This window comes from Hypomesus transpacificus, chromosome 17 (genome assembly GCF_021917145.1).
Source record: "Hypomesus transpacificus isolate Combined female chromosome 17, fHypTra1, whole genome shotgun sequence".
NCBI lineage: Eukaryota > Metazoa > Chordata > Actinopteri > Osmeriformes > Osmeridae > Hypomesus > Hypomesus transpacificus.
The window spans coordinates 11,429,825-11,451,311 of record NC_061076.1 but is presented as its reverse complement, the minus strand read 5'-3'; the positions used below and the strand labels follow the sequence as shown (position 1 = coordinate 11,451,311).

Here is a 21,487-nt window from a genome sequence, read left to right as displayed (position 1 = left end):
CAGTAACGGTGTCCCCTAGGGGAGTCTAATGTCTCCACTACTGTTCAAGATGTATGTTTCAAACCTTACTGGGAAGCTAAACGCCGCCAATGCTGGCTGCTTTATTGGGAATGTCCCTGTTAATAATTTATTGTATGCTGATGATATTTGCCTGATATGTCCGTCGGTAAAGGCTCTGCAGAAACTGATTCCTATTTGTGAGGCCTTTGGTGCTGAAAATGACATGACTTTTTGCCAGTTGTACACAAAAGCTAACACTTTAACCCGAACATTTGGCAAATGCTCTACTGAGGCGAAGCAAATCCTGTTTATGGCACACTGCTCTCCCTTGTATTGCGCCCAGCTATGGTGCAACCATAGCTGCAGAGACTTAGAGTTGCTTACCACAACGCTTTTAAGATTATCGTGTCGCGACCAAGGTCTAGCAGCAACAGCTGACTCTTTGCGCAGCTGCGTGTTGACACCTTTAACGCCAGGAGGCGAAAGCTGATGCATTCTTTTGCGGCTCGCCTCCTGGCGTCTGGCAATGACATAGTTAGGCTCCTGTTATTCTCAGACGTTTTTTCCAGTAGCCAGTTTTGGAGGAACTACTGCTACACTGTACATAGGCCATGTGTTGTTTTTAAGTAGATTCATGTCTCTTGTATGTAATGTATTCGTGTATGGGCCATTGCGCCCAAAATAAACAATAAATATGATAAAAATAAAAGCAGAAGGATATGTAGGTTATCCTATATTATAGCTTATTTATCTAAACTTTCAAAGGAAATGAGCTACATTGCTTTGAAAGTTAGTGTGTGAGCCCTGTGCCCATTGGTGGTCCTCTGCCAGGTTCTCCACTGTGAGTTGAAGGGAAGTCAGTTTTAGCCTGGAAGCGAGCATTGAAATGTGTTTATGGATTCAAATAAAAGAGTGACCACGCTTTTGACCCATCTCATTAAAAAAATGTGTAACTGTGATTAAACAAAGAAACTGTGATCACGTCCATAAATTGCAGGTCTATGAATAGCATAAGTTTGATCTCAGCTTTGGTAGGGACAGCTATAGTTCATACAAAATGTTGGCATTAATTTGAGCGTAAATACCGTTTTTTGTACAAACATTCCGTTTCACTCTGCAAATTTTGTTAGACAATTCATGTTTCCGTGGCTTTGGTTAGGACTTGTCCCTACAAAATGGTATGCCCTTTCCTATGAAAAGATTGTATTAGGCCTAACACCAATCCAAAGAAAACTGAAGATCTGCGTGATTCACAAAAAAAGCCTTGTCTTTAGCTAGGGCTGCAACAACGAATCGATTAAATCGATTAAAATAGATTAATAAAAGCGTTGGCAACAAATTTCATTATCGATTCGTTGTGTTTCGCGATTATTACACCACTCAATAAGTCGCGGAAATGTTTGAGTATTCAAAAACTAAATTTAGTTGAGGGCAGAGCAGAGCGGAGGTAGAAGAAAGACCATCGGAGAGACGTTGTTGAGTAACGTTGTTCTGAAACACATGGCGGAGAAATCAGTACGACCCAAGTCATCCAAGGTGTGCGGCATTTCACACTAAATACGTCGAAAAGGTGTGTTAATTGACCGAGGTGAAGATAGTTTCATATTTGACATTCGTCTCACATTCAGAAGACGCTACTTTGCAGCGTCGCGTTAGGGACCGGGTGAAAACTACCCATACCAATTTGAATTTTTTTTACTTTTATAATATTTGTATGAATATAAAACCTTAAACAGACACCAGAGTATCTTAACAGATAACGTATACCATGTCTGTTATACGTCCACAGCCTTTACTTTTTCAATTCAGTTTCAAATAAAATTATTTTTCAAAATTGTGTCCAAAAATCGTACATATACACCAGATTATTCTAATAAAGTCTTGCCTACTTCCACAACCTTTCAATTTTCAATGTTATAAACAAAACTCAAATAAATTGCTAATCTCTGAAAATAGCATTAAATCCATGCTTTTTCAAAATGGTTTGCCTGTTTGTGCACATTCTGAAGATTTTTTGCACTGTGAATATGCACTGTCAGTTCTGTTTTTGAATAAAGGGTTGGAAATTAACGCTTTTTTGTTTTTTTATCCGATTCATTGATTAATCGAAAAAGGAATCGACAGATTAATTGATTACTAAAATAATCGTTAGTTGCAGCCCTATCTTTAGCATGGAAAGCCTTGTCAAAGCAAACTTCAGATGATTCTGGAAAAGCAAGTGTAATGGTAAAATTGAGAGAATGAGGCTTTGAATGTAGGACTAAACTGAGAAAAAAAAACCTGACACACACAAACCAAGAAGACCTCAATGCCCCCCTTCCAAAAATGTTGGTTCCAGCACCCTCCAACATTCTGAGTTTCCCGTTGAGAAACTCTGTGCTAGACGTTCCTGCCTCTGTCCCTCCTAACTTCTGTAATGTCTAAAACACACAGTTATACAGAAAACACACATCTTTGCCACTTTCACCATCAATTTAGAAAGTTGTTAGAAAGTTGTTAGAAAGTTGTTAGAAAGTTGTAATTAAGTGTTACAGTTTTACATAATTTTTTATAAACGTTCGTTAATGCCGTCACACAACCTACCTTCAACATTAACCTACTGTACCTAAGTACCTACTGTACCTACAGTATCCTGATTGAATCTTGCTGTAAGCAGTGTTTCCCACAGATTAGAAAGTTGTTTGTGGCGGGGGGGTGGGGTGGGGGGGGGGTTGTTTCATGTCAGACCGGGGGGCATGAAACAGGTCCATGTCCGCAGGTACCTAGCGAAAAAAGTAGCCTCAACTTTCCTAGACCTTTAGCTACGGCACTAATGCTGATATAGCTGTCGGTCTTACTAGAATGGCGTATGTACTGTATGCATCGTTGCCAACACGTGCTGACATAGTGACTGTGTGTGTATGTGAGCGTGAGTGATATAGAGACGGAGGGAGAGCAGGGAAAGGAAATGCAGCAGAACGAATACACTGCATGTTTTTACTTAAATAGTAATTTTAAAAAAGTGTTTTTTTACGAAACCCAATATGTGGCGGCCGGTGTTGATTCTGTGGCGCACCGCCACAAACTAGTCTGTGTGGGAAACACTGCTGTAAGGTCCGCGGGGAGAGATTTACATTTACATTTAGTCACTTAGCAGACGCTCTTATCCAGAGCGACTTACAGTAAGTACAGGGACATTCCCCCCGAGGCAAGTAGGGTGAAGTGCCTTGCCCAAGGACACAACATAATGTGGCACGGCGGGGAATCGATCCGGCAACCTTCTGATTACTATCCCAACTCCCTCACCGCTCAGCCATTTGACTCCCTAGATAAACAGACAAAGAACTTTTTGAACAAAAACGTTCTCTTTCTGTTTCTCTACACGTCTTCAGTATTTGACCTCTAATCTAATCCTAGAACTAAATTCAAGTTGAACAAAGTCTTGTTGTTTGGCAACAAGACTGAAACATGAACTCCATGATCATCTTTTGATGCACCTTATAAATACCTCAGTTCACCAGCATTATTATTACAACAGCAATTTAGGACTATTTAACATAATTATCCTTTGTGATGGTAATCCATGTGTCATATTTGTGTAAGGCCAGTTGTTCACCAGTTATCTTCTCATCCCTCCCTCTTGTCTCTCTGTCCCTGTGCCTCGTTTTCCCTCTCTCACTCTCTTCACACTCCTTCTTTCATTCCCCATCCACCCTTTTCTTCTGATTTCTCTCATTCTTTCCTTCCCCCAGCCTGATTTTTGGCATCATCACGTGTGTGACGGGTTTGCTGGGGGTTGGCAGTGGTGCAGAGATCAGCCGGAGGCTCCGGAGGAGGACGCCGCGAGCTGACCCACTGGTGTGCGCAGCAGGGCTCCTCCTCTCAGCACCATTCCTCTACCTGGCGATTGTGTTTGCGCAAGCCAGCACCATTGCCACCTACGTGAGTCTGGGCCATCCTAAAGCTGTGGGACTTTTTTAGTCTCCCGCTCATACATACAAACACACACACGCTCCCAGTCTCATTCAGTCCATTACATATTCCTACATGTTTACATACTGTTCTCCCTATTTCAGACCCTTACACACATGCACATGCATAAATAAGCACACGTTAAATGTGTTATGAACACAATGGCTGAACATCTTGTCTCAGATGCAAACAAACCAATGATCACTAGAAGAACACAAACATTGTTCATAGATTAACAAGATATGGAAACATAGTGAGACGCACAACAAACTCACGTTTATCCTTGTCGAGTTTGTTTGTCCTTGGTGTGGGCCTCGTGGGCATGAGAGAGCCAGGCTGGAATCTGGCTCTATATCGTTCTCAGCTCTGTGTTCCCTCCTCAGCACCATATTATGATGATCTGGTGGCATAACTGGTTAAATGTTGCCTCTGTTGACATAGGTGTTTATCTTCTTGGGTGAGACCTTCCTGTCCATGAACTGGGCCATAGTGGCTGACATCCTGCTGGTGAGTTGATACATTCTCAGTGTGAAGGAACTTAAATGTGAATGTCATTTTTCTATGTACTGTACAAAGATGGAGATGGTACTATTTACTCAGTAAGGTTTACAAGTGGCCCTGTGACATTATTCTCCATCCCTCCCTCCCTCCTTAGTATGTGGTCGTCCCTACTCGACGCTCTACTGCTGAGGCCTTCCAGATTGTTCTCTCTCACCTGCTCGGAGACGCAGGGAGTCCATATCTTATTGGAGTGGTACGATGCACATACATACTACCATGCAAAAGCAAAAGGCCTTAAAGGGGTAATTGACTTATTTCATAGGGTATTTCACCCTGTTACTTACGGTCTCCGAATAGGGTATGTAACATTGGTTGGGCTGAAAATGGCCCGGGTGCTGTTCTATGCGCCCTAATGCAACCCTGTGAATTAGCCCTGGAATAAAACAAGGTTTTCTCCCTTTTATGGTATGCTCATGAATATATAGATGAGCTGCCCACTGATTGGTTGTTTTACACAACATAGCCAAACATGCATCGTGAATTGGAGATTTACATGACAATAAACATTATTTATTTGAATGAAATACAGTTAGGAAAATGAAATAATGTTAGCCCCATTGCCAATTAACTAAATCACACATTCTACCTATGTTAGATACAGGATACTTAGCATTGCTAATAACTGTTCTAATAAGCAACAAAATCATACTTACAGCTTGCGGTTGTGATGAGCATACAGTCGGAACAGCACCTCTTTTCAGCAACAGCGGCTTACCTGCTTTATATTGTCCAAGGTTTTCAAAACTGTCTTTGGTAAAATGGTTCAACAAATGAATAATTGAGTGTCGAACTTCACAGGGATCTTCTCATAGACGAACATCAGCCATGCCCGTCAAGTGTTTGGTTCCTTGGGAAGACTATGAAAAGTGTCAGCATTCCCTGTACAGAGTGGAACACTGCATATACGACCGTGGTCCATTTTCAATATCCTTGAAAAACTTCCAAACTTTTGTCTTTGTAATTTCCATGGAAGTAAACAGAGCTTGCAGCTAAACTATTGTCTGAGATCTACGTGAACCCTGGGGCGTGACAAAGGTCCAGACCAGAGGCAAAAAAGGTGGAGCCACCTTTGTGACGTCACAAAGGTGACTTTTTTGAAACACTGTTTTACAGCAGAAGTTTCAAATTGTGAATTTGCATAGGAATTATAGGAAAATCTGATTCCCGCTTGTGTCATCATTGCTGAATTAACTTAATGTTCTACAGAAATTGTAAAGTCTTATTTAAGACACATAAAGCAACTCTAAAAATGTATAATTTAAAAGAAAAGGTGTTACTGTTTTCCCTTTCGTTAATCTGCGCTTTGTTTTGGTTTGTTATTTTGCACACAGCACGAGCACAATTGGCTGCAGAACTACAAACGTTTGTCGGTGTTATTAGTCAAAATGGCAAAGAAATCTGTGGTATGGCAGCATTTCATTAAAGTACATTTACAAAGTACCGAGTGACTCGAAAAACGTTGAATGCAAACTCTGCCAACAACGGTTTATTTTTCATAGTTCGACGTTGAATGTGATGTAGCCTTCCTACCACCTGAAAAACGTAAGTTGGCCTAGCTCTACTTCGCTCATGCTAACATGCTGGGTTGAAAAATGAATATTTATTAATTATAAGAATCCCATCCAAATCGAATGACATTATCTTCTCCGGCCAAGACAACAAAATAGTCATCTGTTGCACCAATCCCCACTCGGCTTCTACTAAGTTCGCATGCTGCAAGTTTTCAGGCAGTGATAAGCGCGCTCTGATGATTTGAATGTTAAACAAACAATATTTTTTATTTGTAGTACATTGTAAGAGATACTAAATACCATCGGCATTCGGTTACAACACGACTGGTGATATGAGTCTTATTATTCAGGCTATTAGCGGCTGAATCTGCAATGTCCAGCAGCCATTGAGTCAGATCTAAAAATGTATGTTTGTTTTTTTTGTGAAAAACAAAGCGTTTCAAATTCCGATTAGTATATTTTCAGACGAGTCTTGGTCGACCAAAGAAAATCTTAGTCGGGGACAGCCCTAGAACTGTCATTATTCAACTATGACAAGGTAAACTTGGTTTTGCAGTTTAACTGACTTATTTAATGTAATTTATTTTGTGACATTTAAGGTCTGCTTTATATTGAGAAAATAGGGGTTGTCTTCACCATAACTTCCAAAAGAACCACTTGAGAATCCAAGACAGAATCCCGTAACATAAATTACGGTTCTTTGACTTTTTTATCGTTTTATTGCACTGTAGAACGTCCAAATTGATTGAAGGTACTCTGCAGTGTTGCCAATTTGGCGACTCTGTCGCTAGATTTAGTGACTTCACCTTCCCTAGAGAAAAAAGTTTAATCAAGTGATCAGCAACTAATCTGGTGACTTTCTGCCACTTTGGCAATCTCCGTTTTCACTGTTGAGCAGCAGAAAAATAACTATAATTGTACTAGACAGTGTTAGACAGTTGCAGCCGCACCCACTCAATCAAACGGAAGTTTATGCCTTTTGCCTTAGTATGACCCCTTATTATTTGGCCGACTAATTGCAGATTAATTGGCACATTTCTGGCCGACTAATGGCCGATTAATTGGCACATTTCTTATATTCTGCCTACAATTCATTTGGGTGGACAACAGAGTAACTAGATTTCCAGTTGTTCACTCTGGGCTGCGTTTCCCGATAACGATGGATCGTAGCAACGATCGGGCACAAAACAAAAACATTGATATTTCTTACATGCGTTTCCCGAACATGCTTGTAAGGAGTAGACTAATCTACGCGCTTTCAATAGCTACACATTTTCAAGAGACACTTAAGCTACGATGGTTTTGGGAATGGCCCATAAAACTAAGATTCGTTGTACGATGGATTCTACAATCAACTTAAGCTTACAACGCTTTCGGGAAACGCAGCCCTGGTGAGTTAAGGTTTTTTGCTTTTGTAGGGCGGCATACACGCAAGCACATACAAACACATGCAGACACATTCATTCACACACACACAGATGCAACTCGACACACATACATTTAACACGCAGGCTTAAAGAGCTGTATTTGACACTCCTCTATGTCTACTGGCCTTCCACTGACAATTGCTCTCTCCTCCTCTTTCTCCCTCAGGTGTCTGATTCTCTGAGGCAGACAGACTCCTACCTGTGGCAGTTCCGCTCCCTCCAGCTCTCCCTCCTGCTCAGTTCCTTTGTGGCTGTGGGGGGCGGGGCCTTCTTCCTGGCCACCGCCCTCTTTATTGAGCAAGACCGTCAACGAGCAGAAAACGATGTCACCTCCGGTAAGATTTCACATCTGGTCTAACTGCTGTGTGAAATATACAGTCCTAGTCAAAATGATAGGCACCCCTGAATTGTAAGTACAGAATTTAGAATATCTTAAGAAATAAAGGCAAATTAACCAATTTTGTATAAACATATATATATATATATATAAGATGTCCAAGGCTACTGAACAAAAGTAAAAACTAAAATAATACTTCCATGATAGTGAAATTATGCAAACATAAAATGTACTCCGAACACAATTATTGGCACCCCTCACTAATATTTGGTTGCAGAACCTTTGGCTACAATGACCGCCTTCAAACTTTTTTGTAGCCCTCTAGAAGCTTCTTGCACCTGTCTTCTGGTAGTTTCTGCCACTCTTCCATTGCTATCTGTTCAAGCTCTTTTAAGCTTGCAGCATTCCTCTTTCAAATGGCAGGTTTTAGCTCTCTCCAAACGTTTGGATGGGATTTAGGTTAGGAGTCATTGCTGGCCAGTTTAAAATAGTCCATATTTTCCTTTTCAACCATTCTTTTATGCTGTTGGATGCTTCCTTTGGCTCGTTTTCCTGCTGGAAAACCCAAGCCCTTCGACTCAAACCTAGTTGTCTGACACTGGGTAAGACATTTTGCTCTAAAATACCTTGGTAATCCGTCCATAGAACATTATCCAAGAAAAACTGTGTTGTGTTGGCTTATCTATGAAAGGTTTTGCAAACATGAGTCTTGCCTTTTTGTGCCTTTCTTTCAATAGTGGTTTCCTCCTTGGTTTTTGACCATGGAGCTCTACTATGTTTACTGTGCGGCGTATGGTATGAGCAACTTCAGATTGCTCCAGGTTAGCCTGAAGCTCTGTAGATGTCTTGTGTGGTGTTTTTTCCACAATCCGCACCAACTTTCGCCAACTTCTCTCAATGAGTTTCTTCTTTGCACCATGTCCTGGAAGTGTCTTAACAGTTTTATTACTGAAACTTCTTGATTGAACATTCCCCACTGTTGAAACTTGGATTTCTAGATCTTTGGCGATTAACTTGTAGCCTTTGTAAATTATTATGTTTTTGGATAATAGCATTTCTGATGCTCTGACAGCTCTCTTGTCTTCACCATTGTGAATAAGCAACTGGAAACAAAATGCAGTAAAATCAAGCGGAGCTGGTTCATGCAGGAGATGCGAGACCTAGCACGTCACAGCAACTCGTCATATCACGCGTCAAGGCACACAGACGCCCTCAGGGCCTCATGTACGTACATTCGCAAACGTAGCGTTATTAGCGCCATGGCCAACCCGCAGATTGCGCACGCTGTGATACTTCAGTTTACGTCATATTTACGAAACATGCAAGTCATCGGGTAATCAGCGCCTTTCTGTGCCCACTATACCATACACTGCGAGCATTTAAACGCGCAATTGAATGGGCCTCCTTCTCTCTTTCTATCATGGATCAGCCACCAAAGTCGGAACAGGGACGTCTTGCTCGGGTTACGGCTGCCATTTCAACAGGAGGCATATGCGCATCCTGGTTTACGCCTGCTTTTAAAAAGCGTAGATTTGTCAACGCTAAATAGAGGTGCGCTTTCACAGCCGGTTTTTGTACATACCGCGGAATACATAATTAGGCGCACTTAACGCATCCCCTCCCATCTTTTATGGGAAACTCCCACTTTCCCCTTGACCCTCCCGTGAATGCATATGCATGACACAAAAAGCGCAATTTGCCATTTCCATTTCCTGCGACCGGCAATCTGCGCTGTAACCTCAGTGCGCCATGTTTGTAGATACCTTGCCATGCTTTTAAGCGCAAATTGCGAAACAAATACGCCTGAAGTGGGCGCAAAAGCGTTAGTACATGAGGCCCTCAGTCTTCCTGCTGCCTCCGCCTCCCCGGCCTCCACCCTTTGTCTGTGTTCTTCTTTCTCAGGGGGAATGCGTTCTTTGCTCTCAGGAGACGGTGTCTCAGTTGGGTGGGGCAGAGAGCCGCAAGCACAACCATAGGCCAAATTCAAGTATTACAGTAATGTATTGTATCGTGTGCAATAAAGTATCAAGTAAATAACACCGGAGTCCTCCTGCCTGAACCATTTATTGGTTAATTGAGGTCACATGAATACTGACAATTAACCAAAGATGAGTCATATAAAAAAAAAATTGGGAACTAATTTGAATTCATCAAAAGGGTGCCAATAATTGTGTCCAGGGTATATTTTATGTTTGTATTTTTTATTTCACTCTTATGCAAAAATTGGTGTGTGTTCAGTAACTTTGGACAAATCATTTAAATGTTCAGATTAAACAAAATTGGTTCATTTTCATTTATTTCTTAAAATATGCTGAATTCTGTACTTAAAATTCAGGGATGGCAATAATTTTGACCAGGACTGTATTTAGTCTCTTCTTCATCAATACAGGTTTTGACTTATACTAACTTTTATCATTGGCAGATGATGAACCAATCATTGTTCCCAAGAGCGGCAGGTCAACAAGGGTGCCAGTGTCCAGTGTTCTGATTTAAGGACAGTTGCAAGGGACCTGGGGTGCTACTGCAGGAGAAGGCTCCATCAGCAATGGTCCCCACAGCCCCTGCCAGTTACACACCTATTTTATGTTTTACAACAATGGTTATTGAGGAGTTTTATGATTATTTATTATTTGCAGCCAAAAAACTCATGACATCAACGCAACATGGCAATTACCACCGGAAAAAGAAAAACCTTGGCCTTCGACATTCTGGTGTTATACACCAGCTGTTCCACTGAAATTTGCTAAACATGGCAATGTTGATGGACAGATGTGTTTATAGATGAAAACAAGGAGTTTAGGTCGGCATCTCAGATCTGTAAAAGATTAGAACAAGTTGACTAATTCATCACTTGAGTGAAAGAAAATCTTCCCTGTTGGTTGTTTTTGTGTTCACCAGACAACTGAGTCTGTAAATGTTCAACACTTACTCTGCTGGAAACATTTGTGTTGACCACAAACCTCTGGAATCTGGTGGGACACTTCGAATATCAATATTCTCAGTGAGTTGTAACCACTACATTCGTTCTGCTCTGTATTTGGCTATTCCTAATATGAAACATTCTTGCATTGGCAAAATTTACAGACATCTGGCTTGTCAATCTAGTTATTCTTACGGAATACAAGAGAACTCTAGATAGAGCACCACACCAGAGCAGGGAACATCGCATGGTACATTCATGGGACCCCAACACTCAATATGCAATTTAAATTAGGTTGAATCAAACTTAAATTTGCCATTTAGTTTTTCAGAGATATTTTAGATGTTTTAATACCAATGTTCCATATAAGATGGATGCCCATCTGTGTAACAGCACAACTGGAAAGTCTACTCACAATTGCTTCAGCAAGATGGCTAGAAAGGAAATGAATTGATGAGTAACTAGATGATCAGCACTATATTAGAGGGATCTGTCTTCCATTTGTTTTTGTGTTCTTTCATTAGCTTAACCTTTTTAAAAATGCTCTTTGTAAAATCTGTGGTTATATTCTTCTGTGAAGAGGCACTGATATCCCAGTCAGGCCTTTAAGAGTATGCTTTTCTTAATTGTCTGAGCAAACATTATTGTCTCTTTTTTTAATATCAGCAATTATGGTGTATTCTTTCTATAAAGTGTATTTTGGAACACCCCCCCCCCCCCCCCCCCCCCCAAAAAAAGGTCCATTTTGTTGTAGCTATCTTATTTTTAAACATTAAAGAAGTAGTATGGATGTATACAGACTTGGCAGACTGATTTGAATGTGGATGGATACAGTGTGTCTGTGGTTGTAACAGCTTTGCAGTTGCAAAGTTGAGAAAGCTGCATCTTTGAAGCACGAGTTGTGTTCCACAGTTCCTCTGGTGTTACTGTTGCTGTTATGGAGGGTAGAACATTATTTAATGGACCCCTGACTCATTTTGTCCCCCCCTTACAAGAGTTGTTCTTGCCACCCCTACCCCCCATTCTACAGGCATGCTCCCTCTATTCTCCTCACAGGGATTCCTTTTTTCCCCTCCTTTTTCAGTTGTCTGCATAGTCTGTTTTTTGTTTTTTATGGGGAAAGAGGAGTGCATGGCTTCCTTCCTTTGGTGTGGTTTCCTGTTTGTAGGTGGGAGAACGTCAGAGATAAGGCAGGTTGCTGCAGTAACCCTCACAAAATACACAATCTAAACAGCAAGAACTTTGTGTATGAGGTATGAGTAGATGTGCAATTCAGTTTGTCTGACCTTTCTGATACTGAGACCCACACAGACCAGGCACAGTTTAGTTGGTAACACAAAAATGGAACAGCATGTCAGCAAAGTGGATGTCAACTGAACTCCCACTGATGGTGGTTTGTTAAATGTGCAGACTAACTCCTTGAATTATGCGTGTTTAGCTTTTCAACCTTAACATCTTAAAAACTGGTTCTCATATGTTAGGTTCCCTCCTATGTAAATTGTTTTCTGAATAATTTTCAATTCAGTGCTGTTTACGGTTGACAATTTAATGAGACAAGATCAGAAGAAAAATGTTCCTTCATTGGACAAGGTGCTCTTTATTCAGTATCTCAGGAGTGTCGGACCCTCAAACTCACTGTCTATTTTGAGATGCATGAGAAATATTCACACAGAGCTGTTTAAGCTTCCATTACCACTGCTGTTATGAAACTGTATATGTATCAGTGTTTTTTCCCAAAAAAACTGATGAAAGTACTTGCCTGGCAGTTTTGAGAATACATACTTCATTCTAGCTTTAGTCCTGAGAGGTAGATAGTAAATATATTTCTTTAAATCTTTTTTTCTTTTAAGATGTGTTAATTACAGTGCCCTCCAAAAGTATTGGAACAGTGAGGCGAATTCCTTTATTTTTGCTGTAGACTGAAAACATTTGGGCTTGACATCAAATAATGAACGTGAGACCAGAGATCAACGTTTCAGCTTTTATTTCCAGGTATTTACATCAGGATCTGATGCACAACTAAGAAAATATCACATTTTGTTTGAATCCACCCATTTGTCATGTGATCAAAAGTATTGGAACAGATATACTTAAAACATATTTAAGTGAATAAGACTTAATATTTAGTTGCAAATCCTTTGCTTTCAATAACTGCAGCAAGTCTGTGACCCATTGACGTCACCAAACTTTTGCATTTTTCCTTTTTGATGCTTTCCCAGGCTTTCACTGCAGCCTCTTTCAGTTGTTGTTTGTTTTGTGGGGTTCCTCCCTTCAGTCTCCTCTTAAGCAGGTAAAATGCATGCTCTATAGGGTTTAAGTCTGGAGATTGACTTGGCCAGTCTAATACCTTCCATTTCTTGCCCCTGATGAACTCCTTTGTTGTTTTGGCAGTGTGTTTTGGGTCGTTATCTTGCTGCATGATGAAGGCTCTGCCAATCAGTTTGGTTGCATCTTTCCTTAAATTGGCAGACAAAATGTTTCTGTAGACTTCCGAGTTCATTTTGCTGCTGCCATCATGTGTTACATCCTCAATGAAGATTATTGAGCCCGTCCCAGAAGAAGCCATGCAAGCCCAAGCCATGACATTACCTCCACCGTGTTTCACAGATGAGCTTGTGTGTTTGGGATCATGAGCAGTTCCTTTCTTTCTCCAAACTTTAGCCTTTCCATCACTTTGGTAAAAGTTAATCTTTGTCTCATCAGTCCATAAAACTTTGTCCCAGAATTTTTGAGGTTCATCTCTGTACTTTTTGGCAAATTCCAGCCTGGCCTTCCTATTCTTCTTGCTAATGAGTGGTTTGCATCTTCTGGTGTAGCCCTTGTACTTTTGTTCATGAAGTCTTCTGCGAACAGTAGATAGTGATACCTTCACTCCTGCCATCTGGAGGTTGTTGCTGATCTCACTAACAGTTGTTTTAGGGTCTTTCTTTACAGCTCTCACAATGTTTCTGTCATCAACTGCTGATGTTTTCCTTGGTCTACCTGTTCGACGTCTGTTACTTAGTACACCAGTAGTTTTCTTCTTCTTCAGGACATTCCAAATGGTTGTACTGGCTATGGCCAATGTTTCTGCAATGGCTCTGATTGATTTTCCATCTTCTCTAAGACTCACAATTGCTTGTTTTTCACCCAAAGACAGCGCTCTGGTTTTCATGTTGTTTTCACCTCTGAATACAGTCTGCATAGACAAAACCTATCTTACCCAATCTGAACCTGAGTGTAGACATTCAGTGGTATTTATTGATTGAATAATGTATGTAATAGGACACACCTGGGCAACAAAACACACCTGTCAGTCACATGTTCCAATACTTTTGCTCACGTGACAAATGGGTGGGTTCGAACAAAAAGGTGATATTTTCTAATTTGTGCATCAGATCCTGATGTAAATACCTGGAAATAAAAGCTGAAACGTTGATCTCTGGTTTCACATTCATCGTTTGATGTCAAGCCCAAATGTTTTCAGTTTACAGCAAAAATAAAGGAATTGGCCTCACTGTTCCAATACTTTTGGAGGGCACTGTATATTGTAAAAGTAGGATGGGGGAGGTAAAATGAAATGGCTTGCTAGAGTGACAGAAAACGGTGCATGGTTGGTGGTTGGGTGCAATGACAAGAGGAGATCTTCTGACGAGAGCACGGGAAGTCGGAGCACATCAAGTAGGTTAGACACAAGAAAAAGCTACTTCAAAGAGGGACACCCACCTAAAGCTGATGTATTGAGCAGTAGAGGGCAAGAGACTAACTAGTAAGTTTAGTAGCAGAGAGCACAACTTCTTAAGACAGCCATAAATACACACAAACGATAGACATGGTGGACCTCAGGCACTAAACAGATGTCACAGGTGGAGTACATGCAATCTTGGCCTAGGTTTAGAAGAGGTCAAATCTGTTAACTGGTATTGCAAAGGCAGCACAACGTATTGTCCTTCAGACTGGGATCCACACGTGTGCAGTAGGTAAGTCAGTACTCTGTTGAGCTAGTTTTCTGTATTTTAGTATGTGATTTGGAGCATATGAGTTTCTTTTGTCTCACCAGATAACTAGACAGAATGTAGCCTCCTGCGCCCTCAGCTTCCATTCTCATCTATCACATTTGTGATCCTTATGATCTTTTTCCCCCTCTATATCTTTTATGTCTTATTCCCTCAGTCTCTTACAATCTTTCAGACTGTTTGGGCACCCCCCAAGCAACCTGACCACTGATTGTCTATGAATCAGTTCATATGTCATTAGATCATTTTATACATTTTTATGTTCATTATTGTGGTTATATTAATCTAAGATATTTTTTATGAATTTGGGGTTTGTTCATCATCCTTATTTCAAAGCATGTACCACTGTTAAACACCCCTGTTAAACACCCCAAAAACTCAAACGTTTGTGTTTGAAAATACATGTCTGTTTGAGACGTCAGTATTAAAAAAATTGTGAGCATTTAGGCACAGCATCAGCATTCTGGTAGATCAGGGCTTTATATTACATCTTGTTATTATATTGTTAGACATTTTGTATTGTTACTGTACTTAATATACTGTATTACTTAGGTACTGTGAGACATTATAAACATATGACAGATTATGTAGAAATTTGTACTGTAGGAAGAAGGTTGAAGGTTATTCTGTTACATAAATATACAGGAAATCCGTTTCCTGGCCATAAAGAGCTCAATTCAACCTCAGTTACACAGAGGTAGCATGTGAGAGTATGTGTGAAATGGAGGATTGAGGCGCAAAAGAAAAAGAAAAAAAGAGGATGTCATATTACCAACCACACAGACTGATGGTATGTTTTCAAAGTAGAAAACTACACACTTCATTCTATGAAAAGCTTTCTCTTAGACCACACAGTGTTCCTCTTTTGCCAGCTATGTAGTTGAAACATGGTCAATTATGTGACTGGTAACCTGGAAAAGTAACAGAGTTTTCAGTAATTTTCTAGTTTTGTAGATACATTTGCCACTATACTCTTCAGTACTGTATAGAGGATATTACAGTATGTATTTAAATTATTTTTTAATGGTTAGTTGCTCTTGTATCAGAAAGGGTGCCCAGTTTCACAAGAAAACTTGTCCTAGACTGCCAGTGGAGTTTCTAGACCGTAACCAGGCTTAATTTATGTCTGGGAAACTAGCACTTGTTTTATATAAATGTACAAGATGGTGCTGATCACTGTCAACACCAGCTTCTAACTGGAAAGTAACACAAAGACTGTGATGAGTTTTCATTTACAGGATGCTGTGTACTCTTGCAGGAATGGAAATATCTACACTGGCATTGTTAAGCGGAGCTCTCTTGCTGTCCATGGTCCTGCTGACTGGCCTGTGTCTTCACTGCAGAAGACACTCAGCACCTTGTAAGATGACTGGTGACTGATCTCACAAGAATTTCTTAGATTGTGTATGTCATTCCATCTTGAAAAGGACTGTTGAAGATAACCTGAAGACCAGTCAGGAATTCTAAAGTCTCATCTCTAAAGATTTATTAAACCAAAATACTACCACAACTATCATTGTCTTGTTGATGGTGAGAGGGAAGGCCAGAGAGGTGCAAACATTTGCTTGACAATAAATGCAGGTTTCCCCATAACAAAACCCTGACAGACATGCTATGCAGTACAGCACATGGTGAACTGGTTTAGTGGCTCCTTTCCTTGGCCCCTTTGCTTCAATCCATATTTCAGCTTGGATTAACTGTACATTCCCCTCAACATGAGCTGATGTCAGTTTAGAGATTCTTTAGATATTAATGCTTTGGCTAACTTTAACCTAGGAGAGCTACTGTAAATAATACCATAAGTAACTAGATTACCATGTCCCAGACATCCTCACCAGTGACCTGACCAGGATGAAACAAACAAGACATTTGTCACTAATATTGTTTTGTCTCCCTCACTAGTCATTATCCAGCCCAACCACGGTTCAGAAGACTACACACAACAGTAAGCACTATATTTGAAAGATTGACTGGCATGTGCTGATAAATAATATAAGATGTGATAAGGTTGAAAGAAATGGGTTTATTCAGTAATTGCTGGATTACAGTTTGTTGAATGAACAATACTTGTATCTTTCCTCATTTAGAACACAACCAATGCGAGTCATTCGTTCATGTGAGTATGAGCCGTTTTATGTGGCAAATGAGTGCAAGAAAGTATTTTCAGTGGAAGCAATTTTGCACCTTTAAAGGCTAGTTTTAGTCCCAGTCCTAGCCCAGGCTTGGTACATATACTTATTACTGTTAATATTCATAGACTGTTATTGGGAATCAGACATATTCATAATATATTCTTTTCAGCCTAATTGTAGTAATATTGATGATAAATATTTGTTATCAGATCAAGGCACCATCGGCACAAACTGGGTCACACAGTCTTCGACCCTTCTACCTGTGTAAGTGTCTCTGCTACCTGCCACAACATAGAATAACACACACACATAAACAGCCAAACAAGGTAAACTGCTTCATACAAAACATTGTGAGAGGGAAGTATCATATTTGGAGTTCCCTGTATGTATTTGTTTTATGTATGTTACAGTTCGGAACAAATTGTGCGACATAACTCTTTCACCCCTACTGAAAACGGTGAGCAATGTCTAATTCACATTACTGTTGTCTGACTCTATTTTTATGTTTTACATCTCATCAATCAAGCATTTTTTATTATGATTCGTTACATAACAGTCACAGGATAGACATCATGTGAGGGATTACAGTATTGTGTACCATTTGAGGCTACTATTTAACTAATACTGCATCACTTGATAACACCCCAAAACTGTTTTGCAGAAAGCAATCCCAGTTATGAAAATCCTACAGAAGGTACTAGAAATATCTGAATCTTGTCTCCTAGTTCTCCATCTACATCAATCTCTTTCTGCGCTTGTCCCCCTTGTATAATTTTCTCCATCTGTAATTTATTGTGGATTTTTTGGTGGAATATATGGACTCATTGTCTGCATTGACAAAGCAAGCCGACATATGTGTCATGTTGACTTGATGGACGCTCTTGATTGACATTTAGGAATTTCTTGTCTCTTTCCATTGTGCAGCTCAGTACCAGAACACTGAGGATGAGGATGAGGAGTATGAGCAGGCAGCTGATGCGCCCTACGTGTAAGTCCTCTTAATGTACCTTAGAATGGAGATTTCAAATTCATTTCATCAGCTAAAATACGGTTTGTTTTTGTTCAAAATATAGGCCTCAACTAGTCTAGAAAATGTTTTTTTAATAGACTAATTGTATTGCAGCTTGTTGATGGATACAATCCACATTGATACATACAAGCCATATTTGTCTTTTTTCCAAATAACATTGAATATTAAAAAGTAAAAGAATGTACCTTTATGATTATGTGACGGAATTTAAAAACATCAAGGGGTGAGGTAGTAAAGAAAAAAAAAACCATGCTTAAAAATATCATTTGTATCGCATATTTGGTATAAGGAAAATAATGCAGTGCCCTTACAAAATTGAATATTTAGTGAAAGAAAGCTTTGTGTTTTAATTGATAAATGAAATAATTAGTACAGCTTAAACAGTATTGAGCTTATGGTTTCATCTTTAAAAAATGTTGCATGCCTCAAATGTGTTTAATATGTAGGTTTTCTGTTTTAGAAATAGAAGAATTATGACATGCTTTAGTAGGACTACTTTGAGCTGTAATCTTATTAAACCACCCAATGCTATCTCAGCTTCTACCTTTGCATGAGAGGTAATTTTCATCTCAATTTTCTTTCCCCTTCCACTCACTCTTCATCTCTTTCAGAGATGTATTACCAGACCCTCCTATGATTGAAACTCACCAGTCCAATCAGAGTCTAGCCTCAACCCAGAGCTCAGGTAAATGTACTATAAATGTCGGATCATTTAGAGTTAAGTTTTGACTCATTTAATATGTTTCACTTAAATAGTGAAGTAGTAAACCATTTTTTAACAATGATACTCTGTGGATGATAATCAAATCGTACGTCAACATGCAGAACCTCCATATGTGAATATTGAGAGAGAGCAAGGTAAGTGATACATACTAATGTACGTTATCTGTTTAACAATTTATCAACTGCATTATGGAATCTAAATTGTATCCTTGATCCACTCCAGTTGCTAAACTTATGTTAAAGATTAAAATAAATCCCATGTTTAAATAATTTAAATCTTTAACATTGCTTCTTGTCATTTACATTACCAAAAATGAATGTATCTCATTATATATTTTCTTATTACTTAAATATGATTATATATTACTTCACTCCTCAGAAAACTATCAGAATGTGGATCCTCACCTTGGTAATGTAGTATTGCGTCATTATGTCCAATTATGGTCTGGTTCTCATGTGCTTTGGAAAAGCATACAGAAGATTAGCTAGTATTTCACTTCAACAATTTGTCATATTCATCCAAATTATCATCCCATTTATTATATAGTATTCATCATTTGTAATATCTCTATTTTTGCCTGTCTCTCTGCTGCTTCAACACCTACATTTCACCACCTGCAGATTGTGGTAGAATATCAATCGGCTCAAAGTAATTAAAAGTATTTTGAATAAGGATTTATTAAACATAACTATATATGACACACAACATCAAACAATACACAAAAACCATCCGGCCTACAAAACAGATAGTGATCAGAAACCGCTTAAGCTCAAAAGCAGCGTCTCACAGCTTCTGATGACCCACTACTACCCCCAAACACACTTACTTAAAGGCACATGTAATCTGCCCAACCCTTGAGATGCTCTAGATAATCAAACAGCATCTTCCTCTCTGTGTCCCATGTCATAAAACAATAAATCCCCAGTCTACAACCTGTGACCACGTCTCCCTGACTTTCCCAAGGCAATGAAGACACAGGTCCCTTAGTAAATGACATGACAGAAAATACAAAAGACATAATAAGCAAACAGATAATCGAATGTTCCACTACAGGATTGATCAAGTGTTTTCTAACCTTATCTTAAAAATCTATGTTATAGCAATTACGTGTCCTATTACATATCCTGTCTTATTTCAAAGAGTCTAAGCGCTCAACAAACAAGGACTTAACAGTGCTTGGTTTAAGATGTTTTTAATGCTAGTGTGTGTGACAGTCTTTTGTGGGTGTACACACCATTCTAGTAATTACTGTTGAATGTTCTTCAGGTATGGCCTCCAGATTGTATTGTCTTGAAGACAGTGATAAGGACAGTGATGAAGAAACTGGCAATTATGTCAATCAAGATATGGTATGTTCTTCAGTGGGAGGTCATTGTGTTATACAGTTACCATTTAATGAGTTAAGTATTATATCAACAGAGGCTGACTTCTCTACATGACATCTTGTTGTCCATTTCTCTTTCAGATGCGTTTAACTGAGACCGCCATATGAGTAAATCAATGTTGACACAGAGGAGGAAATGGATGATTCACAAAAGAAGGATTCACCTGTAGCATGCTTTCTGTTCATGGAAATATGGAACACATAGCATATGTATCTATATCAATTAGTACTCATTAGTACTACATCAGATGTCTGATTTGCCAAATCATACTGATAGTTGTTTGCTTGGTGTGATGCTTTTTGGCATCTATTTATAGATCTCTAATTGCCTTGGACCCTGCTATGTTTTGTTCAGTAAGGAAACAGATTACTGCTAATGGTTTGGTACTTTGGTACTTACCGTATTCATAGGCCATTTATGAATACCAAATGGATTTGTATGGTCCAGGATAATTCCACAAGAATACTGTTGACAGGCTGAGCATTGTATTCTTGTGGAATAATTTAGTATTAGTATCCGTTTAGTATTAAATAATGGCTTATGAAAATGGTAAGAAACAAACAGGTGGAAGTATATCGAGAACCTAACCAACTCGTGTTAGTGTCATCACTAAAATCCAGAATGTCTGGGTGAATAATAATGTCTCCTAGAATCTCATAATGACAACTTTGGAAGTCTGTAGCTATAAATGCTCAGAAAGTAATCCTATAACAATCTCTTCCATTGGTAACAGACAATCCAGAGCAAAGACAATAGCAACTATTTTAGCAATAAACTATCCCCTTAGGAAGTTGGGCCGTTTTCCTTGATACAATTGGACCCAATGGCCACACTGGGGCAACAAATTAGACCATGTTGTTTTATTACACCCTCTGGTGGTAGTCAGTATAGTAAAGAAACAAGATGTGGGAGGGACTTCTGAGTAGCTGTTTTAATGGAAAGAAATTGCTGACAAATTCTGAGAAATTGTTTTATTCACTTAATGTATTTGTAATGTCTGTGTGTGCCTCAGGTAGGGTGTTTGTGCTTTTATCTTGAAATGTGTGGTTTGACATTGAACTGTGAAACAGAAGTTATCTGAGTGAAGTTTGAGGTTCACTACTGCTCTAAAGTCTACAAAGACACATGCTTGGCTTGCCTGCCAAACCATTTTTACAGACATACCAAATATGGAATTAGTAACAGAAAGAGATTAAATATTTGTGCCCATGAATTACTCAGGCCTATAAGTCCTACTGAACAGGGAAACATGGCATTGACCTTTTCAACTAAATGTTGAGGTGGTAGGACGGGAAGGTAACCAGGGGTAGGATGTGTTTGCTAATATTAGACTCCATGCTGGTTATTGGTAATTTATTGATGCCAACAAGAAGCAGTAAAAGGAGCTCAAGTCTCAGAAAGTTGAAAGGTTGTGGAAATAGGCCAGACTTTATTAGAATAATTTGGTGTATATGTAAGATTTTTTGACACAACTTTGAAAAAAGTTAATTTTGCCATTTGCCAGGATTAAGCAA

At 39.3% G+C, this 21,487-nt stretch overlaps 2 protein-coding genes across 6 annotated transcripts in view; both read left to right on the top strand.

Moving 5' to 3' along the window:
• spns1 (spinster homolog 1 (Drosophila)) overlaps window positions 1-11,426 on the top strand; it is an 82,388-nt gene extending 70,962 nt beyond the window's left edge. For 2 of the 3 annotated variants that reach the window (XM_047037638.1, XM_047037639.1), the window contains exons 9-13: window positions 3,732-3,921; window positions 4,393-4,458; window positions 4,607-4,705; window positions 7,617-7,785; window positions 10,210-11,426. In XM_047037638.1, coding sequence (XP_046893594.1) covers window positions 3,732-3,921; window positions 4,393-4,458; window positions 4,607-4,705; window positions 7,617-7,785; window positions 10,210-10,280 — 595 coding nt within the window. In that variant the 3' untranslated portion in view covers window positions 10,281-11,426. Of the gene's footprint in view, window positions 1-3,731; window positions 3,922-4,392; window positions 4,459-4,606; window positions 4,706-5,310; window positions 5,820-7,616; window positions 7,786-10,209 lie in introns of those variants that run through there. The other variant, XM_047037640.1, reaches the window with a different exon arrangement.
• A 2,810-nt stretch (window positions 11,427-14,236) lies between these two features.
• Window positions 14,237-21,045, top strand: LOC124479107. 3 transcript variants are annotated; one of them, XM_047037643.1, is made up of 13 exons: window positions 14,237-14,666; window positions 15,961-16,062; window positions 16,605-16,647; window positions 16,790-16,818; window positions 17,044-17,098; window positions 17,245-17,291; window positions 17,496-17,528; window positions 17,759-17,822; window positions 18,476-18,549; window positions 18,690-18,722; window positions 18,967-18,996; window positions 19,855-19,937; window positions 20,054-21,045. In XM_047037643.1, exons 2-13 carry the CDS (start codon window positions 15,963-15,965, stop codon window positions 20,078-20,080), a joined length of 618 nt encoding a protein of 205 aa, XP_046893599.1. In that variant the 5' UTR covers window positions 14,237-14,666; window positions 15,961-15,962; the 3' UTR covers window positions 20,081-21,045. The 3 variants fall into 3 exon arrangements, with proteins under 3 accessions (XP_046893599.1, XP_046893601.1, XP_046893600.1); XM_047037644.1 differs by lacking the exon at window positions 14,237-14,666 and adding an exon at window positions 14,674-15,492; XM_047037645.1 differs by lacking the exon at window positions 17,496-17,528.
• Window positions 21,046-21,487: the final 442 nt, after the last annotated feature.

What these genes read in the sequence shown, in the direction of transcription:
- LOC124479107 (XM_047037643.1), top strand. Translation starts at nt 15,963, where the DNA reads ATGGAAATATCTACACTGGCATTGTTAAGCGGAGCTCTCTTGCTGTCC. An exon ending in TTATGAAAATCCTACAGAAG is followed by an intron (nt 17,529 to 17,758) that starts GTACTAGAAATA and finishes TCCATTGTGCAG; the next exon opens with CTCAGTACCAGAACACTGAG. An exon ending in GCAGCTGATGCGCCCTACGT is followed by an intron (nt 17,823 to 18,475) that starts GTAAGTCCTCTT and finishes CATCTCTTTCAG; the next exon opens with AGATGTATTACCAGACCCTC.